Source organism: Numenius arquata, chromosome 9 (assembly GCF_964106895.1).
Source record: "Numenius arquata chromosome 9, bNumArq3.hap1.1, whole genome shotgun sequence".
Lineage (NCBI taxonomy): Eukaryota > Metazoa > Chordata > Aves > Charadriiformes > Scolopacidae > Numenius > Numenius arquata.
In genome coordinates this window covers 22280811-22304627 of record NC_133584.1, presented here as the reverse complement: position 1 = coordinate 22304627, position 23817 = coordinate 22280811, and the positions used below count along the sequence as shown (strand labels likewise).

The 23817-nt window shown below is 36.2% G+C and overlaps 1 protein-coding gene across 1 annotated transcript in view; it reads left to right on the top strand.

Moving 5' to 3' along the window:
• Window positions 1-23817, top strand: part of CLSTN2 (calsyntenin 2) — a 228044-nt gene that overhangs the window by 159680 nt on the left and 44547 nt on the right. Inside the window, exons 6-7 of the mRNA XM_074153081.1 lie at window positions 5025-5273; window positions 5862-5983. Of these exons, the coding sequence (XP_074009182.1) occupies window positions 5025-5273; window positions 5862-5983 (371 nt within the window). The remainder of the gene's footprint in view (window positions 1-5024; window positions 5274-5861; window positions 5984-23817) is intronic.

Here is a 23817-nt window from a genome sequence, read left to right as displayed (position 1 = left end):
GGGAAATCATTTGAGCAAAAATATTTAAGAAACATTAATTTCCGAAAAGAGGTATCCTGGTAGAGAAAGGTTTCCTAATTATTTTCTTCCCTTTTTTCTGCTTTTTGATAACTTGGTCTAAAAGATGCAAATTAATTTTGAAAGGTAGATTAAATATTTGAGGACACTCCTGTATTTTTATGACTATAAGATTATGTGTATGGCAAAGCAGTGGCCACACATTAAGCCACTTATCTTTTGCCTTTTGAGATCTGCTGTCTCTCCTCCTTCTCTAAAATCCCATCTTATTAGGGTCCTCATCTGAAGCCCTAATGGTGTGCAGCATTGATTCTCATCTTCTCCAAAACGTCTCTTTACCTGGGTCCTGTCTGAGCTACAGTAGCAAACATACAATTTTTTTTCCATTTAAATGCATGGATTTTGTTTGTGGTTCTCTACTGTATGGCTTACATTTGCTTTGATAACCACACAGTAGTATTGCCTGTATGTTAAGATCAATACACTAACCTTTAAGAAATAGTTTTGTAAATGAAAATTTTCAGCTGGTGTTACTAAATTATTAAAAATGGAGTGCCAATTCCCAGGGACAAATAGTTTGCAGTTACAATTACCAATTACCTGTGGGGATTGGGAAAGTGAAGTGAGTGGGAGTAGTAGCATTCCCATAAAATCTGAATGTTTTCAACCTGAAAATTGCTTAGTTAAGAGAAACAATCATAATTTTAATCCTGTGTCTTTATCCAACTGAGTGAGGTCCTAGGAAAGTGGGAGAAAACCCATCTGCCAGAAGTATGCATCTTCATCATGTTAATGACATGAAAACTGAGAGGTTGGGCAAGGCTATGTGACCTACTGTGGACTTGATTTCATAAAATACCAGCATTTTAATAAAAATAAATATGTTATAGATAAAGTCAAGTATTTTTGCCTCCTCTAAGAACCTTTATTGGCAGCAAAAAGAGCATTGCTTCATGCTTGGTAGACCTGAACTGCCGATGGCTCAATCATTCAGAGCAGATCACTATGTACGAGATCTAAGCCACCAAATTATTACATTGGCATAAAACACTAATAGCAACTATATTCAATATTATTATCATTTTAAGTGTAGGACCAAAAGTAGGTACCTTCTGCTGGTGTAAAATTCCTTAGTTGAGGAAGGTTCTGCAAAGTCTGAAGGGTTCAATTCACAGTGTGGCTTGACTACCTCACCTACTGACACTTAAGCAGCAGAAAAGAGAATTTCAAGTCTTTCTCTTTTTCTCCTGAATAAACTAGATGTTTCCCAATACTAGTCCAATTTTAATTCATTGTCTGCACCGAGTGTAGGCCTGAGCTGGTGAAAAGCAGAAAGATCTAAACCATTTCAGCAGGTCTGTCAATGCCATTCTAGTAGTTGCAGGCAGCCTTTGAGCGGGTGGACAGATGTCCTCTCTAACATTAATGCTGAACTTCCAGTTTTTACTCAGCACATCTGTGAAGGAACAGAATGTGAAGCACTTGAAAAAATAGATAAAATGTAAAAACTATATTTAAATGGAAGGAAAAATTCTCCCTGCTGAAAGAATATGGGGGTTTTGTCCAAGGTTCCATATCTTCATAGAGAAGAACAGGAAGGGTAGAAACTTATAATAGGACTTCAATAAAAAGATGTAAATGACAATGAACTTTACATCAGAAATGCATTTGGACTAGCTTACACTTTGATATTTAGTATTTATTACCATCCTTAATGTAGAGACGACTCTCATGAAAGCAGGTTAAATTATTTCTGAAAATCTGGGATTTTTTCTTCCCAGAAATGACTTTATTGTATCTAATGGTTGGATGAATAAATTCTTTGAAAAGGAAGAAAAGCCTGACATTTTTTCTACCAGTAAAGCACTGTGCTATTGCAGAGTGCAGAGCTGAGTGATCACAGACAAATATTCATCTGTCCCATATAAAGTGCAAGATTCTTTCTCTATAATTAAGGACCCAGTTTATAAACCCTGTGATTGTTTCTTCATTTATCTGTTGGAAATCTAGAGAATTCAGATGCTAAGGACAGTGCATTAAAATTCATTTTTTATATGACTGATGGTTTAAGTCTGCCTTTCAATAACCCAGTGATTTGTACTCACTTTGACAGTCAAGGTGGGCAGTTTAAATGATTAAATTATGCTTGAGTCATTTTAAATTCAAGGAGTTATTAGTGTTGTGCCTCAAAGCATTTTAGTAAGCATTTTTTCACCTTGTCATCCGACAATAATAAAAAATAAAGAATGTATAAAAGACACAATTTAGACTGCAAAAACATATCCAGAATAAATCTCACTGAAAAAAAAAAATTAGTTAAGGGGCCTAGAATATGGTGGAAATATGACTATGGTGCTGTCTTCTTTCCTTCTAAACACAGACAAAATGGAAAATAATGGGATTGCTAATTCTCACATATGGCAAATGGGAAACTGAAATATGGAAACGCTAACTATCAGATTCAAGGCCATGCTCCACCTAAGAGGGTAGATCCTGCCCTCTCTCCTTTATCCTGGGTAGTGTAGCTTTGCAGGCAGCTCAAAGAAAGTTGTTGATCTGACTGAAAAGTAATAATTTGAGCTTCGTTTTATTTGGATGGCTAGCTTCCAGCTAAGCCAACAGTCTGGTCCAGTTCGGGGAGCATCAGCACATGCTTAACCTGGCACAGAGTTTGCAGTACAAACGTGGGGAGAGGAGGTGGGGACAACTCCATAAGTTGCTTGTGAAAACAGTTTAATATGCAAGGGGTACCTTGGGTGTCTCAGTCCAGAACTGTGCTTAAAACAGTGGCCCCTGCATTATTCTGGTAGCATTTTAGAAGAAAAGGGCATCAGCCCCTACATTTTGGAAGGGCACTAATCCAGTAGCATGATAAGACTCTCCTTGGAACACCTCCAGCTACATCCTGTTTGTATTGCTCTGGGTCTGTGTATGTGTGTGTTTGAGCAGCTTGGGACGCTGGTTGGATTTGTTAGCATCAAAACACTATGATTTCTTCCAGCTAAATCTCCCAAGCGCATAATCCAATAGTTGTTCTCAGGACAGGATTAACCCATGCTAACAGGATGAGGCTCCAAAGTAACCCATAAATCTCCATAAAAAGATTGGCAGATAAGTAGAACCTGTCAAGCTTGGTACTGGTTACTTAAATGCTCTTACACAAACCTGACCTTAAGTTGGGAAAATAAGGTAGTCTACTTAAGCACCTTGCTGAATCAGAGTTTAACAAGCAACACGAAAGACTTCCATTTTGGAGTTTTCCTACAGATTCATTCTAGTGGAAAAAATAGATGTTTCCAAATTGTTATGGCCAGTGTAGAGTGAGGGATGAAGCACCTCCTTTGAGCTCGTAATTTACCCAATATAAGCATGTGCCCATTTAAAAGCATATTTCTTTTGATATACACCATGGTGCATGCAATTACCGTTCCTTCTGTAAGTTTCAAAAATGACCATAAAAATTAACACAAGAGGAAACTGATTGAGAAAATTATGGGTTTACTTGTGTCCTGTGCCAGTAATTTTATTTTTTAGCAGCTTAAATTGAAAAAAAAAAAAATAGAATGTTTATCACAAATTGTGCCATCTGGACAAATGAGTTTGATGTATTCCTGTTGATAACATCTGTTTATTAAGCAATGCAGTGTGGTGTATTATCCAGAACTAAAATTTATAAAATAAATACACTTTGTCTCTGTGCTCAAGTTCTAAACATGTAGGTGTTAGGTTTGGCATTACCATCACTTTAAAATAACCTCATTTTACAGTAATAAATTTTGGAGAATTATCTAGGAAATTCAGTTATGGAATTATATCAGTGTTCTTATATCATTATTATTATATTTTAAAAAATCCATAGGATACAATTCCACAAATTCTTAGCTTAAAATTCCACACTCCTGCAGAGAGTTGGGATTTTTTTTCTCTCTTTGGACGCTGAAGGAGGGTGGGATATCTTACTAGCTTGGGATGTTTTTTCAGTTGTGGTTTGTTCACCATATTCTTCCTTGACAAATCATCAACAAGAATACAAAGATTGTTTGTTCTTTTTACTCTGGCAAGCATGCTTTCTGCTAAATGCTGTCTTTCACCAGCTGAGTGAAGGCTTTGGGTAGCTCATTATGTGTTTTTAAAAGTGTCTGACAGTCGTTAAACTGTAAGGAAACACAGAGCTGTAAAGAATTGTGCTATTTTATCAGATCTTGGCACCACAATTTTTTTCCATTTCTGGATTTTGATTTGGTTGTGGTTTTTTTTTCCAGTTAATTCTAACAAACAAATACTATGTAGCTGGGAACCACTTTGCTAATGATTTGCTTTGGGGTTGGGGAGGTGGCTAATCTGAATTATGAGTAACAGTAAAAGTCTTCATGAGTAAAAGTCTTAGGTCTATCATTAAACAAGAACACATGGAGTTACAACCATCATGTATCTGCCAGAAGACAGCATTAAAGTGATTTTATCTGTTTTATGGTGGATACTCTGGTTTTATTGACATTTATCCCAACATTACTGTGAATATCAATGGCTATCTAGTGGGCATTAGGTGACTTGTCCCACATTCATCCCCACTGTACTGTATTTTGCAGCACATCACCCCCACAAACCATAATCTCTGTGCTGTCAGGGAAGGAGGATGTAAAGTTCCCCCGCTGAATGTAAATAGTTTGGTTTTAGTCTTAGCAGTTTTAGTCAGGGCAGTTCTTTGCATAACTGAAGAAACATCATTAATGAATTTTAGAGAATAGAGAGAATTTTTAAGAAAGATAACTTTACAAAAATTTTTGTAGTTTTCTGTGTAATACATTTAACCTAGAGAACTCTTACTGGCTTACTATGGTCAGTATTATATAATGTGTATGTGATTTGACGGTAAAGCTGGTAGGACCATTTGGGTAATAAAAATAATCTAAAAAGTGTGAACTGGACCCTTGCCTTTATTAAATTAATTTTCACAGCTTTTTCATTAGTCTTTCATGACGTTATTCATTATATATCATTTGCAGGAGCTTCCTCAGGTGCCATTGACCTGTTACCATCTCCCAGTGCAACAACTAACTGGACAGCTGGGCTTGTCATGGATAACAATGACATGATTTTTAAATTTGATGGAAAGCAAGGAGCCAAAATCCCAGATGGAATAGTCCCAAAGAATTTAACTGATCAGTTCACCATCACTCTGTGGATGAAACATGGACCTAGTCCAGGATTAAGAGCTGAGAAAGAGACTATTCTCTGCAACTCTGACAAGACCGGTGAGTTTGTGTGTTGAAAAAAATGTTTGGCAAAGGCCATAATAAAGTTAGTAGTGTTACCATCTCTCCTCAGTTAATTTGGTCTGGAAAAAAGGTACTAAACTGGGATGGTGCCACTATAAGCATTGCTGACTTGAAAGTTTATTGAGGGGACTGGTGTCTGCTTAAGTTTCAAGTACTGGTTCTCTTCTTGGGTAATCTCTGTGAACACATCTGTAGGAACTCATAGGAAATGGTTGACAAAATAATTAAATTGGGGGGGTGTGTGTTTATTATTTAGATTGGGAAAAACAGTTCTAACTCTTCATTGAAACTAGCTAGATTAAATATTGATTTGGATTTATTTATTTTGGACATAACACTTCCATAAGCAAGACTAATACAGTGTAATTCAAGAAGATGCTTACCATGTGTGGCTTCCCTGAGAACCATAACGATCCATGATGTTGAGAAAAGTCAATTATTTGGGGTTTTTTTTTATTCAAATTAGTTTTGTCTTTTAGGTGTATATTGCTTTCAAACACATTCACCTAAACAGAAGTGTTGATGATAGTTCAGATCATTGATCTTATTGGTCCCTCCTTTCAGAGATGAACCGACATCACTATGCCCTGTACGTGCACAACTGCCGATTGGTATTTCTGTTGCGCAAAGACTTTGATCAGGCTGACACCTTTCGTCCTGCGGAGTTCCACTGGAAACTGGATCAGGTACCTGTTGTTTTCTCTTATCTGTAACCCATCCTTCCCTTTGTCTCCTTTAGAAATCATAGAGAACAACTTAAACCCTAGCACAACTATTTTGGTAAATCCGACATCTTTATGTTGCAACTTGTAACTGTTATGACTCTAGTTGGGATCCACATAAAAAGGGATAGATGAGTTAACTTTGCTGAGTCATTTAATACAGTAAGGGGTTTTTTTAATTGAGTCATTTCAAACAGTAAGTAGAGGTTTATATCCTTTGGCAATGGATAGAGACATGACGTTTTATATAGTTCCCTAAAAGTTTTCCATTTATCATTTAAAAAAATCCACTTTATCAGCACAATGGAAGTGATGGAAACCTTTTCAAGAAAGAGTATGCTGACACACAGAAAGGCATTTGTAATATATTGTAAATCTAATCTGTAGACTTTTACTTTCATCTGCTCTGCCGTATGTAATTTCTCATTTCTCCTTATTATGAAGAGTATATCACAAGGAAATTATTATTAAAGAGATGAGTTGCCTTTCATAGATTTATTAATTCTAAGCAGGATAAGGATCATTTGGATGAAAGAAGACAGACTTCAGCAAAGTAGCATTTTCTCAAAGCAAGTTTCTTCATGTCTTTGAATCCAAACTATGATATTGAAGATGTAGATAAAGGAATAGTTACTTTCCTAATTCACCTTCAAAATGCATATAAAAAGACGTTCTTGATTATCACGTCATGATTATCACATTGATATGTAAGAAACCATGTGATGATCATAGCACTTGCTTTTCATTTCCATTAACCAGTTTGGAACCAGTTTCTGAGGTCCTTGATATGAAATCTTACAATGTCTAGAAAGGGGTAAATTTACATTAAATCATATTGAAGATTACGAGTCATGAGTAGCTGATGTCACCTCAGATAATGGTGTTATGAGTGCTAAAGATGGATTTGTATTTCTAAACTGTATACTAAGCAAATTAATGATAATACAAAGTTTATGCAAAGTATTTTGACTTTGAAAGTTGAATGCAATCAAGTTTTCTTCTATATCTTTTCAATGAGAAAGGACCGATGTCCTCTCAATAAATGAAATTTGTGTGTAACTTTTGTAACTTGTGTGTAACTTAGCCGTGACAAAATACTGGAAAAATGTACTGTCAAAGATAATATTCCAATGACAGGGATGTATTTGATTGTGTGAAAGAACCTTTTCATCTCTATTGCTATATACAATTACTTTATTCTTACTCTACTTTCTCCACATCATTTCCATACTTTAAAAAAACAAACAGGGTAAATGGCATAAACTGGAAAGTACAGGAATGCTAACATCTTTCCGATTATTTTTTTCTTTTTATATCATAAAAAAGACAGTGTATCCTGAACTATTGGTTTTCATATCAAGGAAATTTTTGTGTGTGATTAGCCTTGCACTGGAATTTGATTAGCATCCATGTTATTGATGAGCAACATACACTATTTCTATTTTGATAGTATTTTTTCCTTGCACAAAGTGCTACTCATATCAGAAAACTACTTCTGGGTGGTCTGTTGATTTGTGAAATCTGAATAAATTTGAGGGTGCGTTGTTTCTAAGCAACTGCTAAGAATGTGTGTATCTAACTTGTTAAGTACAAGTGGTATTTTTTCTCTAACAAGAGATAAGTAATACCTTAGGCAAGTCTACAGATTTTGTCTGAAATTAATAAATCTAGGGGAGTTGCACCAGTAGACAACTTCTCACATTTTCAGCTGACTTCTAAGTAGAATCCCAAATATCTGGTGAAAGGAACTCATTGTATGTGATATAAATCCTAGAGGAACCCAAAGATTCCAAGTAGGGATGATTGAATAAGTCCTTGGAGAAATTTTGAGATTGTACTCTGAGTTACATTTCTGGAGAGAAGTTATTTTGTTGAAGCCCTCTCAGCAAAAGCATATACTAAAGGCAGTCCAAAGTAGTGCTTGACACATGACCTCTTTTAATTTCTACTGCTTGGTTCTAAACAATATATTTCATTGTCTGCCAATAATTATTTGTGTCATCTAAAATATGCTCCCAAATTGTAGCGCTACAGAAAAGCTGAGCTGCAGTTGGGCACTGAAGGGAGCACCTTCCAAACTACTATTGAAAACTCCTGTATCATGGAAACGAGAGATAGAAAAGATTCTTTAGGTCACGTCATTCATTTCCTTTCATTCAGCTACTGTCAGTTCATTTCCACAGTAGAGTTTCAACTGCTCTTTCTAGCTGAGAAAGAAGGTAAGATTAAAGTATAAATAAAATTTGTTTGGGGTTGTGTGACCAGATTTCCATGATTACTGATTTATATTGTCACGGTGATACTATTGTAAGTTTTGTCATGAAGGGACCTGGTAAAGATTGCTTCTTTACCTCTTCTTCAATGCTCCATCTGGCTTATATAGTAAAGTGAATTAAAACAAACAGAAAATAAAACATATGTGAATAGTGGGCTGGTAAGGAACTTGCATGATTTTGAAGACAAGACAGTCAGAAACTTTCATTTCAAAATTATGCCAGCTTCTAACTACCTACCTAGAATGGTCTACCTTAGAAAACACGGAATATTTTAAAACCACATCAAAAAGCAAGATAGCATCCCACTGCAAACTCCTCTGGATCTCAATATGAAAAGAAGATAGGGCTAGATTTTCAAATGTAGATTAAGTGCTCTAGACACTTCTGAAAATCCCACCAGGTGATTATTTGCATATTTAGATACTGAAATGCCTCTGGAAATCTAATCCCCAGAACCATTCATTCTGTAGTGAAACAGCCTCAGATTCCTCGGTTTTTAAAGAAAAGTACAGGAATTAAGCTGTGTCTAACTTGTACAGTTTTTCACCATCTGCAGTGCACTGTGACATGGGCTGCTGTCGATGGCATTGCATATGTGACTCTGGAAGACAGTTCAAAGGTTGCCACAGCCATAGTAGAGCAAAATGTGGCAGAGTACTTTATTGCTGAGCTCACTTTATTATTGCGACGATCCATAACTTGTTTGAGCTGAGAGGAGTCCGGTGACCTTGGGATAGGGTGAAGCATAAACTAGTGAAATCATTTATCATTCTTACTGCAGAGTAGTAACATTTATTATACCAGCTGCTTTGGGCTCTACCTAGTCCACAAGACTACTCATTCTTTTAAGGCACTGACCAAGAATGTGAGCTTATTGTCATTCCAAATTTAATTTAATTCTCTAGATCTCGTTTCTGTGGCAGGTGGGTGTGGCACATATCTTAGTTGCAGACTGTTCTGGCCTGAATACAAGAAGTCACATAATATTTTATAAAGCTACACCTGAGCCATGCACCTGAAGCCAGTGTAGCTATCATAACTGTCATGCATAGCAAGTGTCTGAAACCCCCATATAGCAGTGGCTGCCAAGTTAGCTTTGGGAAGATTGTGCCTTTACGTTAGTTCATAGACCTAAGGATTTCTTTTCAGTATGGCTTTCAGTGTATTTAGCCCTGTTTGTTACATTAAAATGAATGGACTTTGCTAGGCTAATTTTTTTGCTTACTGTGCCAAGGATGCATGATCTGAGAGTGCCATAACACTGGGCATATGTGCCTTTTGTATTAACCTGCTAACGTGCGAGATGAGGATGTCGGCAAAAAGTGCTAGTAATCAGAGGTAACAGACTTTAAACTGAAGGTGTCCTTGTTACTTATAAGAAACACAAGAAAAAAAGAAACTGATATAGTTAGGGTTTTCCCCCACTTTCATCCTTTTGGAAATTAACCTTCTTAGTTGTGAGAGAATCCATTAGTAGGAATCTGGAAGAAACGGTACAGAAAGAACCATGTCAAGTAATCAGTGTCTCTAATAGATGCTGGGTGATAAAAACTGTATGGTTTTCCCAAACAATTGAAATAGATGCCTGATTAGAAGTGGTTTGTTCCTTTTACTTATTCCCATTTCCTTGGAAGTGCAGATGTTTCCCTTCTTTCAGACTCATGACCTTTTTTCTGAGTTTCCCATGCAAAGGTTTGAATTGAGTATCGTGATGTGTTTGTGAACATTTTTATCATTTATTTTCTCAGGCTTAACTATAAGACACTCTTTAGACCTGAGCGCCTATTACAAAAAGTTTTTTCACCAAAGTCAGTAAAAGGCACCTAAATCATCACCTAATTGTTTCAAATGGGTAGGAACACAGGTGGGTTTTAAGTGAATGATTTAGGCAGCCAAATATAAATTTGAGCCATGTAAAAATAACATATGAAATACAAAAAATATTTCTTTGTTTTTCTTAGAAAGCTGTGATGATTTGTAAGGGTTCCCTTCTATTGGGATGCTCATATGCCTATATGCTCACCTTATAGACGCGTGACTGGTTTTAAGAAAATGATCAGATTGTACAGCCTCCTCTTGCACACAGGGAATAACTGTGTATGGGGTGGCTGTGGTGGGGGCCTGAGCCTTTTGAGCTCCATAGAGCACAAAAGTACCCTTGGAGACTTGGTGAACTTAACTCACGTCTCTGATCACATTTCCCTTCAGCCGCTGGTGCTTTGTCAAGCCTTGTCAAATTCCTTGATGCGAGTATACCGGCATCGCAAAAGAAATCAGTTTATTAGAAATGGAATTCTGTTGGAATCAGTGGGAAAATGTTTATTGATTTTAACAAGGGCAGGATTTCACCTGAGAGATGTTTAAAAAAAAAAAAAAAAAACCAACCAAAAATCAAGTCTTCCCATTTCTTTTCTTTCAATGCAAAGATATTTTGAAAAGTACTTCAGGGAACTCTGTTAGCAACTCTACTTTAAAGGTTCAAACTAGTGCCCCTTTCCTTCATTGTCATCTGAAGGAAAAACCTCTTTTGATCCTTGAATTTCTGTTATAAGAAGTAACAATTATTGTGTGTTCCCCATTTCTAGTTAATAGAGAGAGAACTCTCTCCCTCAATTTCTGTCCTTTTTCCCTCAATTGCTGTTCATTTTAACTGTTGTTTTCTATAGCCCACACAGAACCAAATCAAAATAATAGTTTGAGTAATGAACCAAGGCATTCAAACCTTTGGTGACAGTGGAAAATATAACATTAAATAGGACAATACATGATGTATTTCACACTGTTAATCATGAATATTACATTTCTCATACTAATATTAAGGATAGTCAACTCAAGAGGTATTTTTTCCTTCCCCTAAATAAACAGAATAGGAACACTTTTTTGAGTGGAAGAAGGGATCTTAGCCAGGGATGAACTTTTTTTCATGTACTTGTTTTTATTGACAATGGGAAATTATTTTCTGTTTTATACTCATGTTACCATCCTGAAAATAGTTTTCTAGCCCAGAGGCAAAATTGCTATTGATCTCCTTAAAAAAACAGGGAATGCACTGCATGATCTGGAGTCATTCTAAGTCAGCAAAAAATAGATAAACATGCAGAAAGTTATTGTTTCTTTTCTAAGATGAGATAAAATGTTCCGAATAACCCAAAATAAGCCTGTGGTGCTTTTCATTGTTGAAAACCCCCAAACAATTACTTTCAGATTGGAACGAGAGAAAGGTTTAGATAAATCTGAATATGATGCATAAATCTGAATATGATGCATTCTGTCTCTGTGTGCGCACGCAGATGATGAAGGATCAAGGCAAGGCCTCCATTTGCATTTAACAGCTTCATGGGCCACACACAATAGGGTCTTCTACCTGTAGAACAGTCTTGTCCAGTCAAGCCCTTCGTTCCTACTTTACATTTTAAAATAAGCAACTGTTACAAGGACATGATAGAGCAGGAACTGACTTTTGAAGAAACGTATGTTACATGGTAAGAAGGCAAAATGAAGACGATTTAGTATCTGGACTTTTTCTTACTTAAATTACATATTTCCATTAAATTACAGCATTTGTGAGTGAAAGTTGTTCTTATACACTGGATTTTTAGAATCTGGTTAGTTGTGTGCATCTAGTTTAGAGAAGACAATCTTCACATTATGAAAGCTCTTGTAGCATCCTTCTTGAGAGGCTCAGAGAGAAGGGAAATGAGAGAATATTTATGGAAAGTAAGTAGTATTCTCAGTCCTAGACGATTAAGGATACACAGAGGAGATAGGATGGTGCAAGCTCTCATCATCTCTGTGTGCTGAATTTCACCTCTAGATAAAGGAATTTAGGCTTGTCAGTCCCATACTTTCCAACATGATGCCCTATCGAAGTTGGCTTTTTTTTAATGATGGAGTTTAGTTGTTAATTTTTACTTGAAGCTCAAAAGAGTTTCTTATGCTCTTAGTCACTCATTTTACAAATTGATATGCAGACCTGCACTTCTCTCTATGCATACATCAATAATAAAACTACAGAAAGAAGTAAGTTAGGTGTTTTCCTATAGAGCCAGTAAGAGATAAATGATAAACTTATCATGCTAGTCCTGCAACAGAGATTAAATAATTCCAGGATTTAAGAAGTCTTTGCAGCATCCACGGCAATCCAAGTGTCTTACATTATAGCCCTGTCTGTTCTGACACATTTTATTTACCAGTTTCCATCTTTAAATGGTATTTTGATAAATTTTTATTCAACATCTTGCTTCAAAATAGCTTTTGCTTGCACAAGGATGAGTCAGCAGTGCTAATAAACACCAAATATATATATATATATTTAATGCAACTGCAATATCACTGCTAATAAAATCTTGACAAACAAGTCACAATGGCTGGCAAGAACTTGCTTTATGACATACAAAAATTCCTTTGGGCCAGGTCTGAAGTATTCGCTATAAAATGGCCTGGTTTTGTGCGTTTCTGATTTCTGCAGTCCAGCCCAGTGTGAAATGCAGTGACTGCTCTGTGCTTCTGTAGAACTTCTGTGACCCTTAAGGAGCAACCGAGCTGCCTGCAGAAAATTTTATAATTTATATACTTGCATTTACTTGAAATTACTTGGACATGTTTCTGTGTATTTGTATTCTGCATTTTGCAATTTTCTCATTTTTCTGACTGTAACAGTTTTATTATAATGGTATAGGATTTTCAAACCTGTTGGTGCTGGCCTGCTGTTCCCAAAGACTTAAGATGAGCTGAAATGGTACCTATTGTCTTGTCTTTCAGCTCTTACATGAGAAACTGTTGCTCACATGCGTAGTTAAGCTCGTTACCTAGGGAAGTTCAAAGTTAGAACTGTTGCAACCAGCAAGCCCTTTAGACCCTGAGACACCTTTTATTTTATCAAATCAAAGAAGAGAAAAAAAAATAACAGGAAAGGAATTGTGTAGGGAACGAAAAAGAATTTAAAAATGGTTATAGCACCATGAAGTAATGAGAAGTATTATACTTTTAAAGCTCACTGTGTGAAGGCCCCCAAACCAATTTAATTTCTTACATAGAGAGTATCCTGGTATGGAGTTACTATTAGGCATTAATATGCCTAAATAAACTGGAATAAAGTGTCTGTTAACTTGCCTTGTTTCTACAGTACTCTGGGAACTCTAGAAATAAAAAGCCTAGAACAGAAATTCCTAATCAAGCTATGCATGTGAAGCTGAATAGTCACATTTTTTTTCTTATTTATCGGCTATTTATATTTTACACTGTCCCTGATTTATCAGTTATGCCACCAGAGTTTGTACAAAACGTGCCCAAGCTGTTTTGAAAATGTTGCTGAAGAGCAAGATCTGTTACTTGGGCCTCTGTGTTGTTTATCTTTCAAGAAGAGTAGGCTGGCTTTGGAGCATTGAGGTGGTGTTTGAAGCATTTCACAGAGGTAGGACTGATATTTTTATCCTTCCAAATGCAGGTTAGGAGATAAATAGCCTGTGTTTTCAATAAATACAAATTCATTTATATATGTGCATGAGCTATTTATTCCAGCCTTGGAGCCATGGTTTCTGGATGTCCGCGGTTCAGGAAGAAAGTATGGTGGTGGTTTTTCCATTGATTTACTTTCCACATCTTGATAGTCTCTTGGCAGTAGCAAAGCCTAGAAATGCATATGTTTAAGCACGTGATGAACAGTTATGTAAAAATGCATAACTGAGCAGCTTTCTAGTTATAAAGTTAAAAAATAAACATACAGTGCTGCCTAACTGTAGTCATCAAGTGTTACTGAACAGACATGCTTGCTTGATGCAATTTAGCAGCAAGGAAGGTAGATTATAATAGAATTATTTCATCGTGAACGAACCACGGATCTAATTTACTAAGACACATTGAAGTTACAGCATGACAGCACAAAGACATGCTGCAGCTACAGTACATTATCAGGGCTTTCAGGTTCTTTATCTGTCAGTATGATTAAGCAATTTCATTATTTAAAACTGTAATTAAGCCATCCATATTCTTGAAACCTATTGTGAAAATAAGTATTACACATTACGAGTTTCAAGGCTACAAAAGCAGCTCACAGCTTGCGTGCAAATTAGTTTGCAAACTCTTATGCTTCACTGCAGTGTTGTCACAATGCAACAGTGAATATGCATTATATAAAAAGGTTCTTATTTGAAAGCTGAATATCTTATTTTCTAATGCAGTTATTTTCTTCAACTCAAGAAAAAAAATTAGTTCGATTTTTTTTTTTTTTTCATTGTGCTATGGCAATGCTAGATATGACCTACAAGAATTTCTTGAGGCTCATCTTTGATTACTGAAGCCCATTATGCTGCAGGGCGTGTGGCTGGTTATACTGTGGGGTGGGTGACTATGTGTGAAAGACTCTTCAGGGCAGGCAGTTCTCCAAGGTGAACGGAGTCTCTTCTTATGGAATAGATACTGGTAGACAGTCGGAAATAGCATGGTCTTACAGGGAAAACTTTTCTGGCCAATATCTAAAGCAGAATTAATGGTAAGAGGGAGTCATTGTCTTGAGTCACAGCTCAAGAACAGGTGCTGGTTTGAGAAGAGCATAATATTAATAATGTGAAATTCTGGCAAATGAAATTAAATGGTAGATCACATTATGGTCAGATTGCAGTGAACTCAGTCTATCACACCAAGCAGCCTAAACGGAAATCTTCCTGTTGTATTGTTGTCCGTAAATCCAACTACTATTATTATACTAGGAAACTGAAGCTTACAGAAATCAAGTTCTTTGCTATTGAAATGTGCATTAAAATGGAACTAGAACTTAATCTACTAATCTTCCCTTTTTATATTTTAGCCATTAAATTTTATTTTCTTATATTTATTATTCATATTGTAGTGGATGATCTTGGTGCAACCTGGCAGACAGAGGTGGACTTTATGTCCTCTTAAAATTCTTTCCAGCCTTGTTATGTGTGACTCTCTAATTAATGCCTAATATTTTAAAAATACATTATTATGGTTGCTAATGTTTAAGGAAGCTTATATCAGTAATTTGTCATGTGAAAATGTTGGCATTAACAATTCCACACCTAAGACTGTAGGAGACATTTAGCATTAGTATGGATTTGTCAGGTCTCACTATACCACCTCCCTAGATCATCCAAGCCAATTTTCTTATTTACGGAAGTCTTGGGATGTATTAGGAGTGACTGTGGTGGGTAAACCAAATGTTTGTGATTTACATGATTTTGAAGAAAGATCAATTTCACTTTTCAAAAAGAGCTCTACTTTTTTAAGATACTGACTGTCTTAAGACAGAGATTTAAAAAACACTTTTTTTATTCCCCAGACTTTCAGGAGAACTGATATCTGTTGGCCATATCGAGCTATTAGGATATTAGATATTAGGCTTATTTGCTGCAGAAAGTAAAAAAATCCCGAGGGCTGTATTAAGCGTCTGAAAAGCTTGTAAGGCAGTGCCTCTGCTGGTGTAAATCTGCCCTGTTCTCAATGCAACTGCTACTACACTGGCTGAGAATCTACACTTTTGCTTTCTTACCAAACACATATAGGCTCTGTAAGAGTAAAGGGAATGTCAACAACTTTTAAATAAGGTTAGGATAACTGTGCAGTTTTTTAATCCAATGCCACCAATTAGAAATGAAGTCTTCAAAAATGTGCTTGGATCCATAAGCTTTGCCAGAGCATGACAGAGCCAGGATTACTTCAAAACTTAACATTAACCAGCATCTCGGCCTTGATTATGTTACAAATAATTGTGAATCCATTTATAGTTTAGTAATACTATTAGGGCTGGCTAGAAAATGGAAATCCTTATGAATAATTTCATGTCTTAAGAGCATTTTTTACTTTAGAGTTGCGTATTCTTTGTAAGGAGGAAATGAACCCTGCAGAAGCTTTCTAGGCAGGCAAAAGCAGGATCCTCACTTGAGTTTTCTATTAGCAGAAATTGTTTTCCATTGAAACTGTACGTTTGTAAGTGCAACTTTAATGTTAAAAATTGCAACTTCATTGACTCATAATTTCAGGAAAATTACTGACGTGCTTTAGTAGTATTATTGATAGCTGTAGTATTTTTATTAGTATTACTTTATTTTTTAGTATTTGCACATCGTAAAAATCCTACATCAGCAAGTAAATTTCAAAGAAGGAACATCACTATGACATATCTGTTGCACAACGTTCTTCTGTCATATTATAGCATACCTTCTAAGTTTTAAAGTATCCTCACAGCATCCAGTTGAGTTCCTACTCCTAATTTACTCACGCCTGCTCAAAAAGATGGAAAGCTGCAGGCTAATACTTCTCAGATCTTCCAATCCCTGAGCTGGTATTCTTCCAAACAGACCATTAATAGTATTCAAGACACTGAAGAATTTTAGTGCGTTTTTTGAAGCAGTTAATCAGGGTTCAGGGTCTTGCTAAGTTATTTTCCAATCTTACAATGATTGTTTTATTACAAATTCAGCCTTTTCCCTTTCAATTTGTTTACTCCAATTAACCTGTGGACTCAGATTTGTTCAGAGCAATTTACTGTTGTTGTTGTAATTGGATACACAGCCTGCATGGCATTTTTTATTCTTTGCTTAAGTGGCCTCAAGCTCTCTCTCACCGAGGCCCCTCTGCTGACACCACTGGATTCGGATGCACTCCTGAGGAAGGGTTTTCTGTAATGCTTCATGGCCAGTGCACAGACCCCGATTTCAAATTCAGTCTTCATTTTCTGTGTTCTGAATATTTAACTGAAGGTGGCTCAATTAATGAAGATTCTTGCAGTAACTTATCACCCAGTGCTCAGCTAAAGTAAATAGAAGAATTGGGATCACAGTTAAGTGTATTACAGTTCAAACAAAAAATGATTTTATTAATCTAACTCTAGTGTGTATGCAATAGAAGACCATAGTACTTTGTATGCAGAGGTAACAGGAAATGTCCATTTTCCTTCAGGTAACTGCTGTAAGAGACCTTTCTGAATGTCATACTTGGTTTCCTTGCAGTGCTGTTCTTCCCTTCCTTGACTGTCACCTTCTAATTCAAGTGGACTAATTGTGTTTTGATTTCAGAAATACACAGCCCTCAGCTGGCATACCATTTACCTATGGACTTATCTTTAGTATTTAAGCAGTTACAGTGGTTTTCATTCAACTATCCACATGCTTACATACAGAAGCCTTTCTAATTTGAAGTTACAATTGCAATTTTCATAGTTGTTAAGCAGTTTGTTTTGTTAAGTAATTTGGCATCAAAAGTCAGCTTAGTCAAAAGTTTACTGGCTAGCCTAGTCATCATTTATCTTGATGACCAAAAGTCATTGAAATAAATCTGCATCTACATTAATCACCAGCTAATTAAAACACAACCATGCCCTTCTCACTCACCTTTCAGTTTTGTTCTACACATAGCAATGGCTTGGACTTATGGAAACACATTTGGGTTGGTAGAGTCTTACGAGACAAGTCTTTCTGCAAAGCCTTTAGTTGCTTACTTGCCTTGGAAGTTTTCAGGAAAAGAATAAAGCCTATTTAATTGCTCACCACACAGCTTTTCATAAAGGCTCAGGAAATCAAATAATCCTCTGATCTCTTATGTGCTCAAACTTTTTCATCAGAAGTGTGGAAAAACATTTAAGGTTCCACAGGTTGAAGTAGGTGCCTCTTTACTCACGACCTTGACAGTTGGGTGACTAGCCTTCTTTTCAGCCTTTGAAAGCCTTCTGAAATCCTTCGAGCTAATGAATCAGTCCTTGAGATATATATATGGTCTGACATATTTTGCAATTATCCACCAAAAAACCCCTTATCCTTTAAAATTATGTGGACTCCAGTACCTCGTTCTTTCTTTAATTCCTTAGTTTTGTTGGCTTTATATGAAGTAACATCTGCTTGAAAATTTGAAAGAAAAGATCCAACAATTCAATACTTACCAAAATTTGCACACTAAATATATCGGGTTCTGCTAGAAATGCCTGAGTTCCGAGATGTGGAAGTGCTACTTTTAAGCTTTGATATAAAAAAGTGTATATCTCTCTGGCCGCTATTGATACGACTTCTATGAAAAACATCTCCCTTGAATTTCGTGCCTTCAAAAATTCTGTGTATCAATTTCCAATTCCATGATACCTCTGCTAACACCAAAAATATCCAGGTACTTGTAGTCTAAGAGTATCTTACAAAAATATTTATTTTAAACTGAAACATTAGTTTGATAGGGCAGATGTATGCTGCACAGTCAGAGTGTATCTGTGCTGAAGGCACACAAGGTATTTTTCAGTTTTATTTTGAAATAGAAAACATCATAGAAAATTGAAAACTTTTCATTTTATTGTTATAATTTCCAAATTTCAGTACAGCTGGTTATTTTAACTATAAGCTCAGAAAACTAAATTAAAGCTTTACTACATTCGATTATCCATGCAGTCTGTTGATGTATCGTATGGATTCATATGCACTGAGAATGAAGATTATGTCTAGAGTAACAGAGCATGAAACCTGAACGACTTCATGCATTAATGGTGTCTTACCTCATGCCCATAATTTGAAAATCAGAATACAAACAAGTCTTTTTAGTAGCCAGAAGAAATGCAAATGTTTCTTTTCTGTATTTTTTTCAATATTCTGTACTCTAAATTTAAGGTGTATTATTATTTTGTATAGCCAGTGATGCTGTCCTCTTAACCTGATCAGCAACAGGAATGCTACATAAAAATTAACAATTGGTGCGAACCAAGGGATGGGTTGGTGTGTGCTTGTTGTGCACTTGAGGGAAGCACACAGCCCCACACTGTTTGATGCTCTCATAGATTCACTTTGATAGTTGGCTGCCCCAGAGAATTGCCTTTTCTCTGACAATAAATAAGCTATGCTTTCAGCTGGGATTTTGCTATGACGGATACAGTGTAAATGTGATTTCTCACACCAAGTGCATCCTGTCTTCACACCCTTCAAACATGTTTAGTCATCATCAGGAAATATTTGATATTTTCCTGTAGAGCTAAAATGTGAGAGGATAAAAGTGTTAAATGAAAACATAATACTTAAAGCTTATGATTCAGAAGATGCTTTGTCATACTTTAAGAATAAGAGTAAATATTAGAGAAAAAAAGAAAGCTCAAAAGGAGATACAGTTCTCATCCACACACCTCCAGGTACAGACAGACAAGAGATTTAGGGTTACATATCAAAATGTGTATTTTGCATATATTCTTGGCATTTTCAATGATTTTTCCATAAAAGGCAAACCTGAGAATACTTCTTTTAAAAAAGCAAAGTCTTATTTTATAGTAATGGTTTCATCTGTCACCCATTAATATCTGTACGTCTGCTACTTACCTGAGTAAAAGGGAGAGGGAGGCATTTTTATGTGAACTTAATTTTCATAAAGTTTCCTTTATCAAAACAGCATAGAAGTTGGGTTTCAGAAAGAACATGAGTCCACATATTTCCTGTGCAATGGTATAAAGTAGCTCAGGGTTGGTGGTGCTACAGTGGATATTAATCACAAACCAAGTAGAGCAATCACTAGCCCTGGGCAAGTAAAGTAAATTCTGAGATAGTACTGTAATGATTCATGGGTATCATTCATTAATATTCCAAATATACTTCAGTTGCTGAGTGTAACCTACCTATATGTCATGCTGTACGTACATAAACCCAATTCTGATCTCAGTTTCATTGTTTAGAAGGAAAAGGTCATACAACTGAAAATGTGTCTCATGCATGCAAAATTCCCAATATTAATAGCTGTAGTATTTAGGGAATGACAGAAGTTCTGTATCCAAGATTGGAATTCGACCTTGTGTACTTCCACTTATCTTTTGGAGTTATCTACATTTATGATTTATGGAATTTATGATCTTGATAGCAATGGATAGGCTAAATCAGAATTCTTTGGGGCATTTTGATATATAAGATGTATGTTCACTTTATGGTACACAGGAAAATTATTGGCCAGTTACTTTTACTATTGGTTTAGCTTACGTCTGTATGGTCGTAATTCCTTTACAATATGTAAACTGAAGAATGCTTGTTGGTGTGTGATCACTTCATAGCCTTTTTTTTATCTTATCCCTATGTGTGCTAAATCTGTTCTATAAATTAATTTTTAAGTTCAGCACACTATCTTTGAATAGGGCACAAGTGACTTCCAGTACCTGAATGGAATGTAGCAGTAAACACTAAAACGCTGTTGTCAATCATGAATCGAGGAGTACTTTACAAAGAAGCAATGAAATTCAAGCTAATCCTCTCCATGAGGAGTAGTACCTTTCAAAAAAAGCATGAAGCTGGCTCCTGGGTTGGACTGAGAGTATTGGAAGGGAGAAAAGTAACAGTGAAGCAATCGGGTATGTTGAATATGAGGATCTCTGAATCATATGAGAGAAATACAGCTAGAGCTTTATTTCTTGCTATGAAAACATACAAATGAAGTAACTACTGGAAAATGCAGGGGGATGAGGTGGAGAGACAAGGGAGGAAAGGGGTGACTATAGATAGGAAGAAGGAGAAAATGAGTACAGAAAGTGGAGCGGAGAAGGGTTGATGCTGCCATTCAAAAATCTGTGCTTTGTTTCCAAAGGATAAATTTTTACTAAAGAATCACATGATATCTTTTTGGGGAAAGCAAACTGTACTGCTGAGATAACAGGTAAAATGAATCACTTAGCATCTGCCATTCCTTCTCTTAATTGTGAAGTTGCCATCAGCAGTATCATAGCAAAATGAAAAAAAAATGGTATTTTCTGGCGTTGAAGAAATCAAAAAGAGGTATTGAATAAGTAGTTTCATTTTGAGGGATATTTCATTTTCAAAATTCTGCTGTGAGGGACAGAGTTTTCATCCCAAATTACCTTCTGGCCCTGCCAAAGGTTCTAGGGATGTTAAGAGGGAATATCTGCTCTTGTTCCATGCAACTTGGTTTGGGTCTATTACAATAGACTTTAGGGGATCATATTGGACTTTTTGTCCTCAACATTTAGATTTTGTTTTCCTCTTTTTTTCTTTAAAAAAGTGATATACAGTTGTGAAAACAGCTGAACCATTTTTGCCAAACATAAAAAAAGATGCATTTTTCAGTGATTGTTTTTTTTTTTTTTTCCTGAAGAATCAGTTGTCCCATTTCTAGCAATAGCAATCTTATTTTAGGATGATGTCTGTAATCCAGTAGCCATTTTCCAATCAGCAAAACAGCGCTTCACGGGGAAAATTTCAGCCAGCGCAACTGCGTATAAATGTTTGAACTTTTAGATAATTACTTAATGATGCCCATAAAACTTTTAGGGTTTGTGCAACGCTAATATTGAAAATATCTTCACACAGGCTATTTGGTTTATGTCCCTTATGTCAACCCAGAACTATTCTGGAATGCAGGCCTCCAGTGCTGACTTGTTTCCTCCCATAAAAGCACTAAGAACATGATTGTGATTAGTACTGAAAGCAAGCTATATACTGACTAAATAACAACATTCTCTGGCAAAGTCACAAATATAGCCGATACCTAATTACCTCTGTACGGTATATAACATATAATCAGCCTGTCTGCAAAATGCCGGCTACGTAATTAAAGGCCCAGCAGTTACCATTTCAGTAAAGAGACTATGCATAATATTTGGGTTGTGTAATTTCCTGACTTATCTTTGAGTATAAATACAGAAGCATGGATATACAACCATTCTTCATTTTACAGAAATTATTAAGGTAGCCAAATATGACTCATTGCCACCTTTTATCTGCAATAAAAACAAAATAGCACTTGCTTTTCTCTGTATTACGTCCTAATTACCTGCTGGAACTGAAGTAAATGCAACACTAATCTGTATGGGGAAGGAGCCTCTATTTCTTACGTGTTTTTCTGCAGTTATAGCTACCTCTATCTCAGACTACAGCAAGATTCAAAATTATTATAGTAGTGGGCTCCCATGCAAATAACACTAAGTTTGGAGGTATCCACTCAATGTGAGAGTTGTGTAAGAGCAGGAATTCTTTTCTCTCTGATTCGCACTGTGCACCTTCAACACAGCAAGTATCTTTCAAGTATATCACCTTTCCCAAAATGTGGAAATTCTGAAAGGGTGTTTAATGCTTGTGTCAGCTCTATCGTCTTTTGCTGAGTACGCTTATAGCAACCCTTGCAAGCTTGCAAGCAGTGTCAACACTTCCTTCAGATATAGCAAGCCTTTGAAGAGGGATTTGCCAGGTGATGGAAAGCCTTCAAAGAGCCAGCAGAGCGATTTTCAGCAATAAAGGTCATTAGCCCAAGGGAGTATTCTGGTGGACTTTCTTCTGCGTGCAGACTACCCAGCCCAGGAATCCTGGTATTTTCCAGATGGTAGGTGAGAACTGAGGTATCAAGACTGGATATTTATTTCATGAATGAAAAATAGCACATAGTACTTCTCGTGGGATTTGAATAGATAAGGGGAGTCTAGTGCTTTGGTCTAACAAAGTGAGTGGTGCGTGTAGGTGGGAATGTGTAAGAAGGAGGAGGAGAGAGGAGGTCTCTTCAGAGTCTGTTTTTCAGAGCTGAGGCCAAGTGTTTCCCCTCAAAAGCAAAGCAAACAAGCCACAACTAGCCTGTTAGCTGTGTCTCTGGAGTCTAGTTTGCATTAATCACACTCTCTGCACCTTCATAACATGTCTAAATAACTGACTGAAACAAGCATTATATTTGTTCATACACCAACAGCAAGGGAAGGATCTATCATCCTGTTTTGAATAGTGACAACCTCCTTTTTCTTAGTGCAACCTCTGTATGCTCAGACAGAAAAAAATACTGGGCTATTGAATACCCTTTAGGAGTATGGCCAGACTTCTCAGCTGCCTGAAAACTCAGTCCTTGGAGCACAGGGCAGTCAAGATGCCTGACTTAAATGTAGTCTTCAACATTTGAGTATTACTATTGCAGTCAGGTTTATAGAAAGCAAATTGAAAAAATAATATATTAATATTTGAAAGGTAATTGCAAAGTATAGGAGGGCTTGTTTTATATTAATTTTGTATTTTTAATTATTATTAGCCTACTGAAAAGTATTTCCTTGGTTTTCTAGCAAATAATACGTTTCATTTAGTTTACGACTAGAACTCCATTTGCATACCATACATATTACTGAACTCTCTGAAGAGTAAAAAATAAGTTTGTTGCAAATCTCATAATAGAAATATCTAACAGGCGGAATCCCTGCACGTATCATCAGAGCAGAAGGCAGATCTCAGAGATTTAAATTCCAGATAAGATTCAAAGATGAATGATGAGGGCTCATGAGTGAAATAAAATAGAATCTTACATATGCTGTCTTGAGGTGGGAATAAACTCACAGACCAAAAGCTCATTTCAACTGTCTTTGAAGATAGTTTGCTCAAAAGCCCATACTTAATTTCAATTTTTGTTATACATCAGTTTTAGAAAGAACATTAAAAATGCAAGAATGTAAGACTAACACAATTTGGGTCTCAATGTACATGAAAACATTATCCCTAATCTATTTGGTCACTTCTCATTGCTGTATTTGTGGTCATAATGTGTACCTTTTGGTAATAAAACAGTTTCATGCTTTGT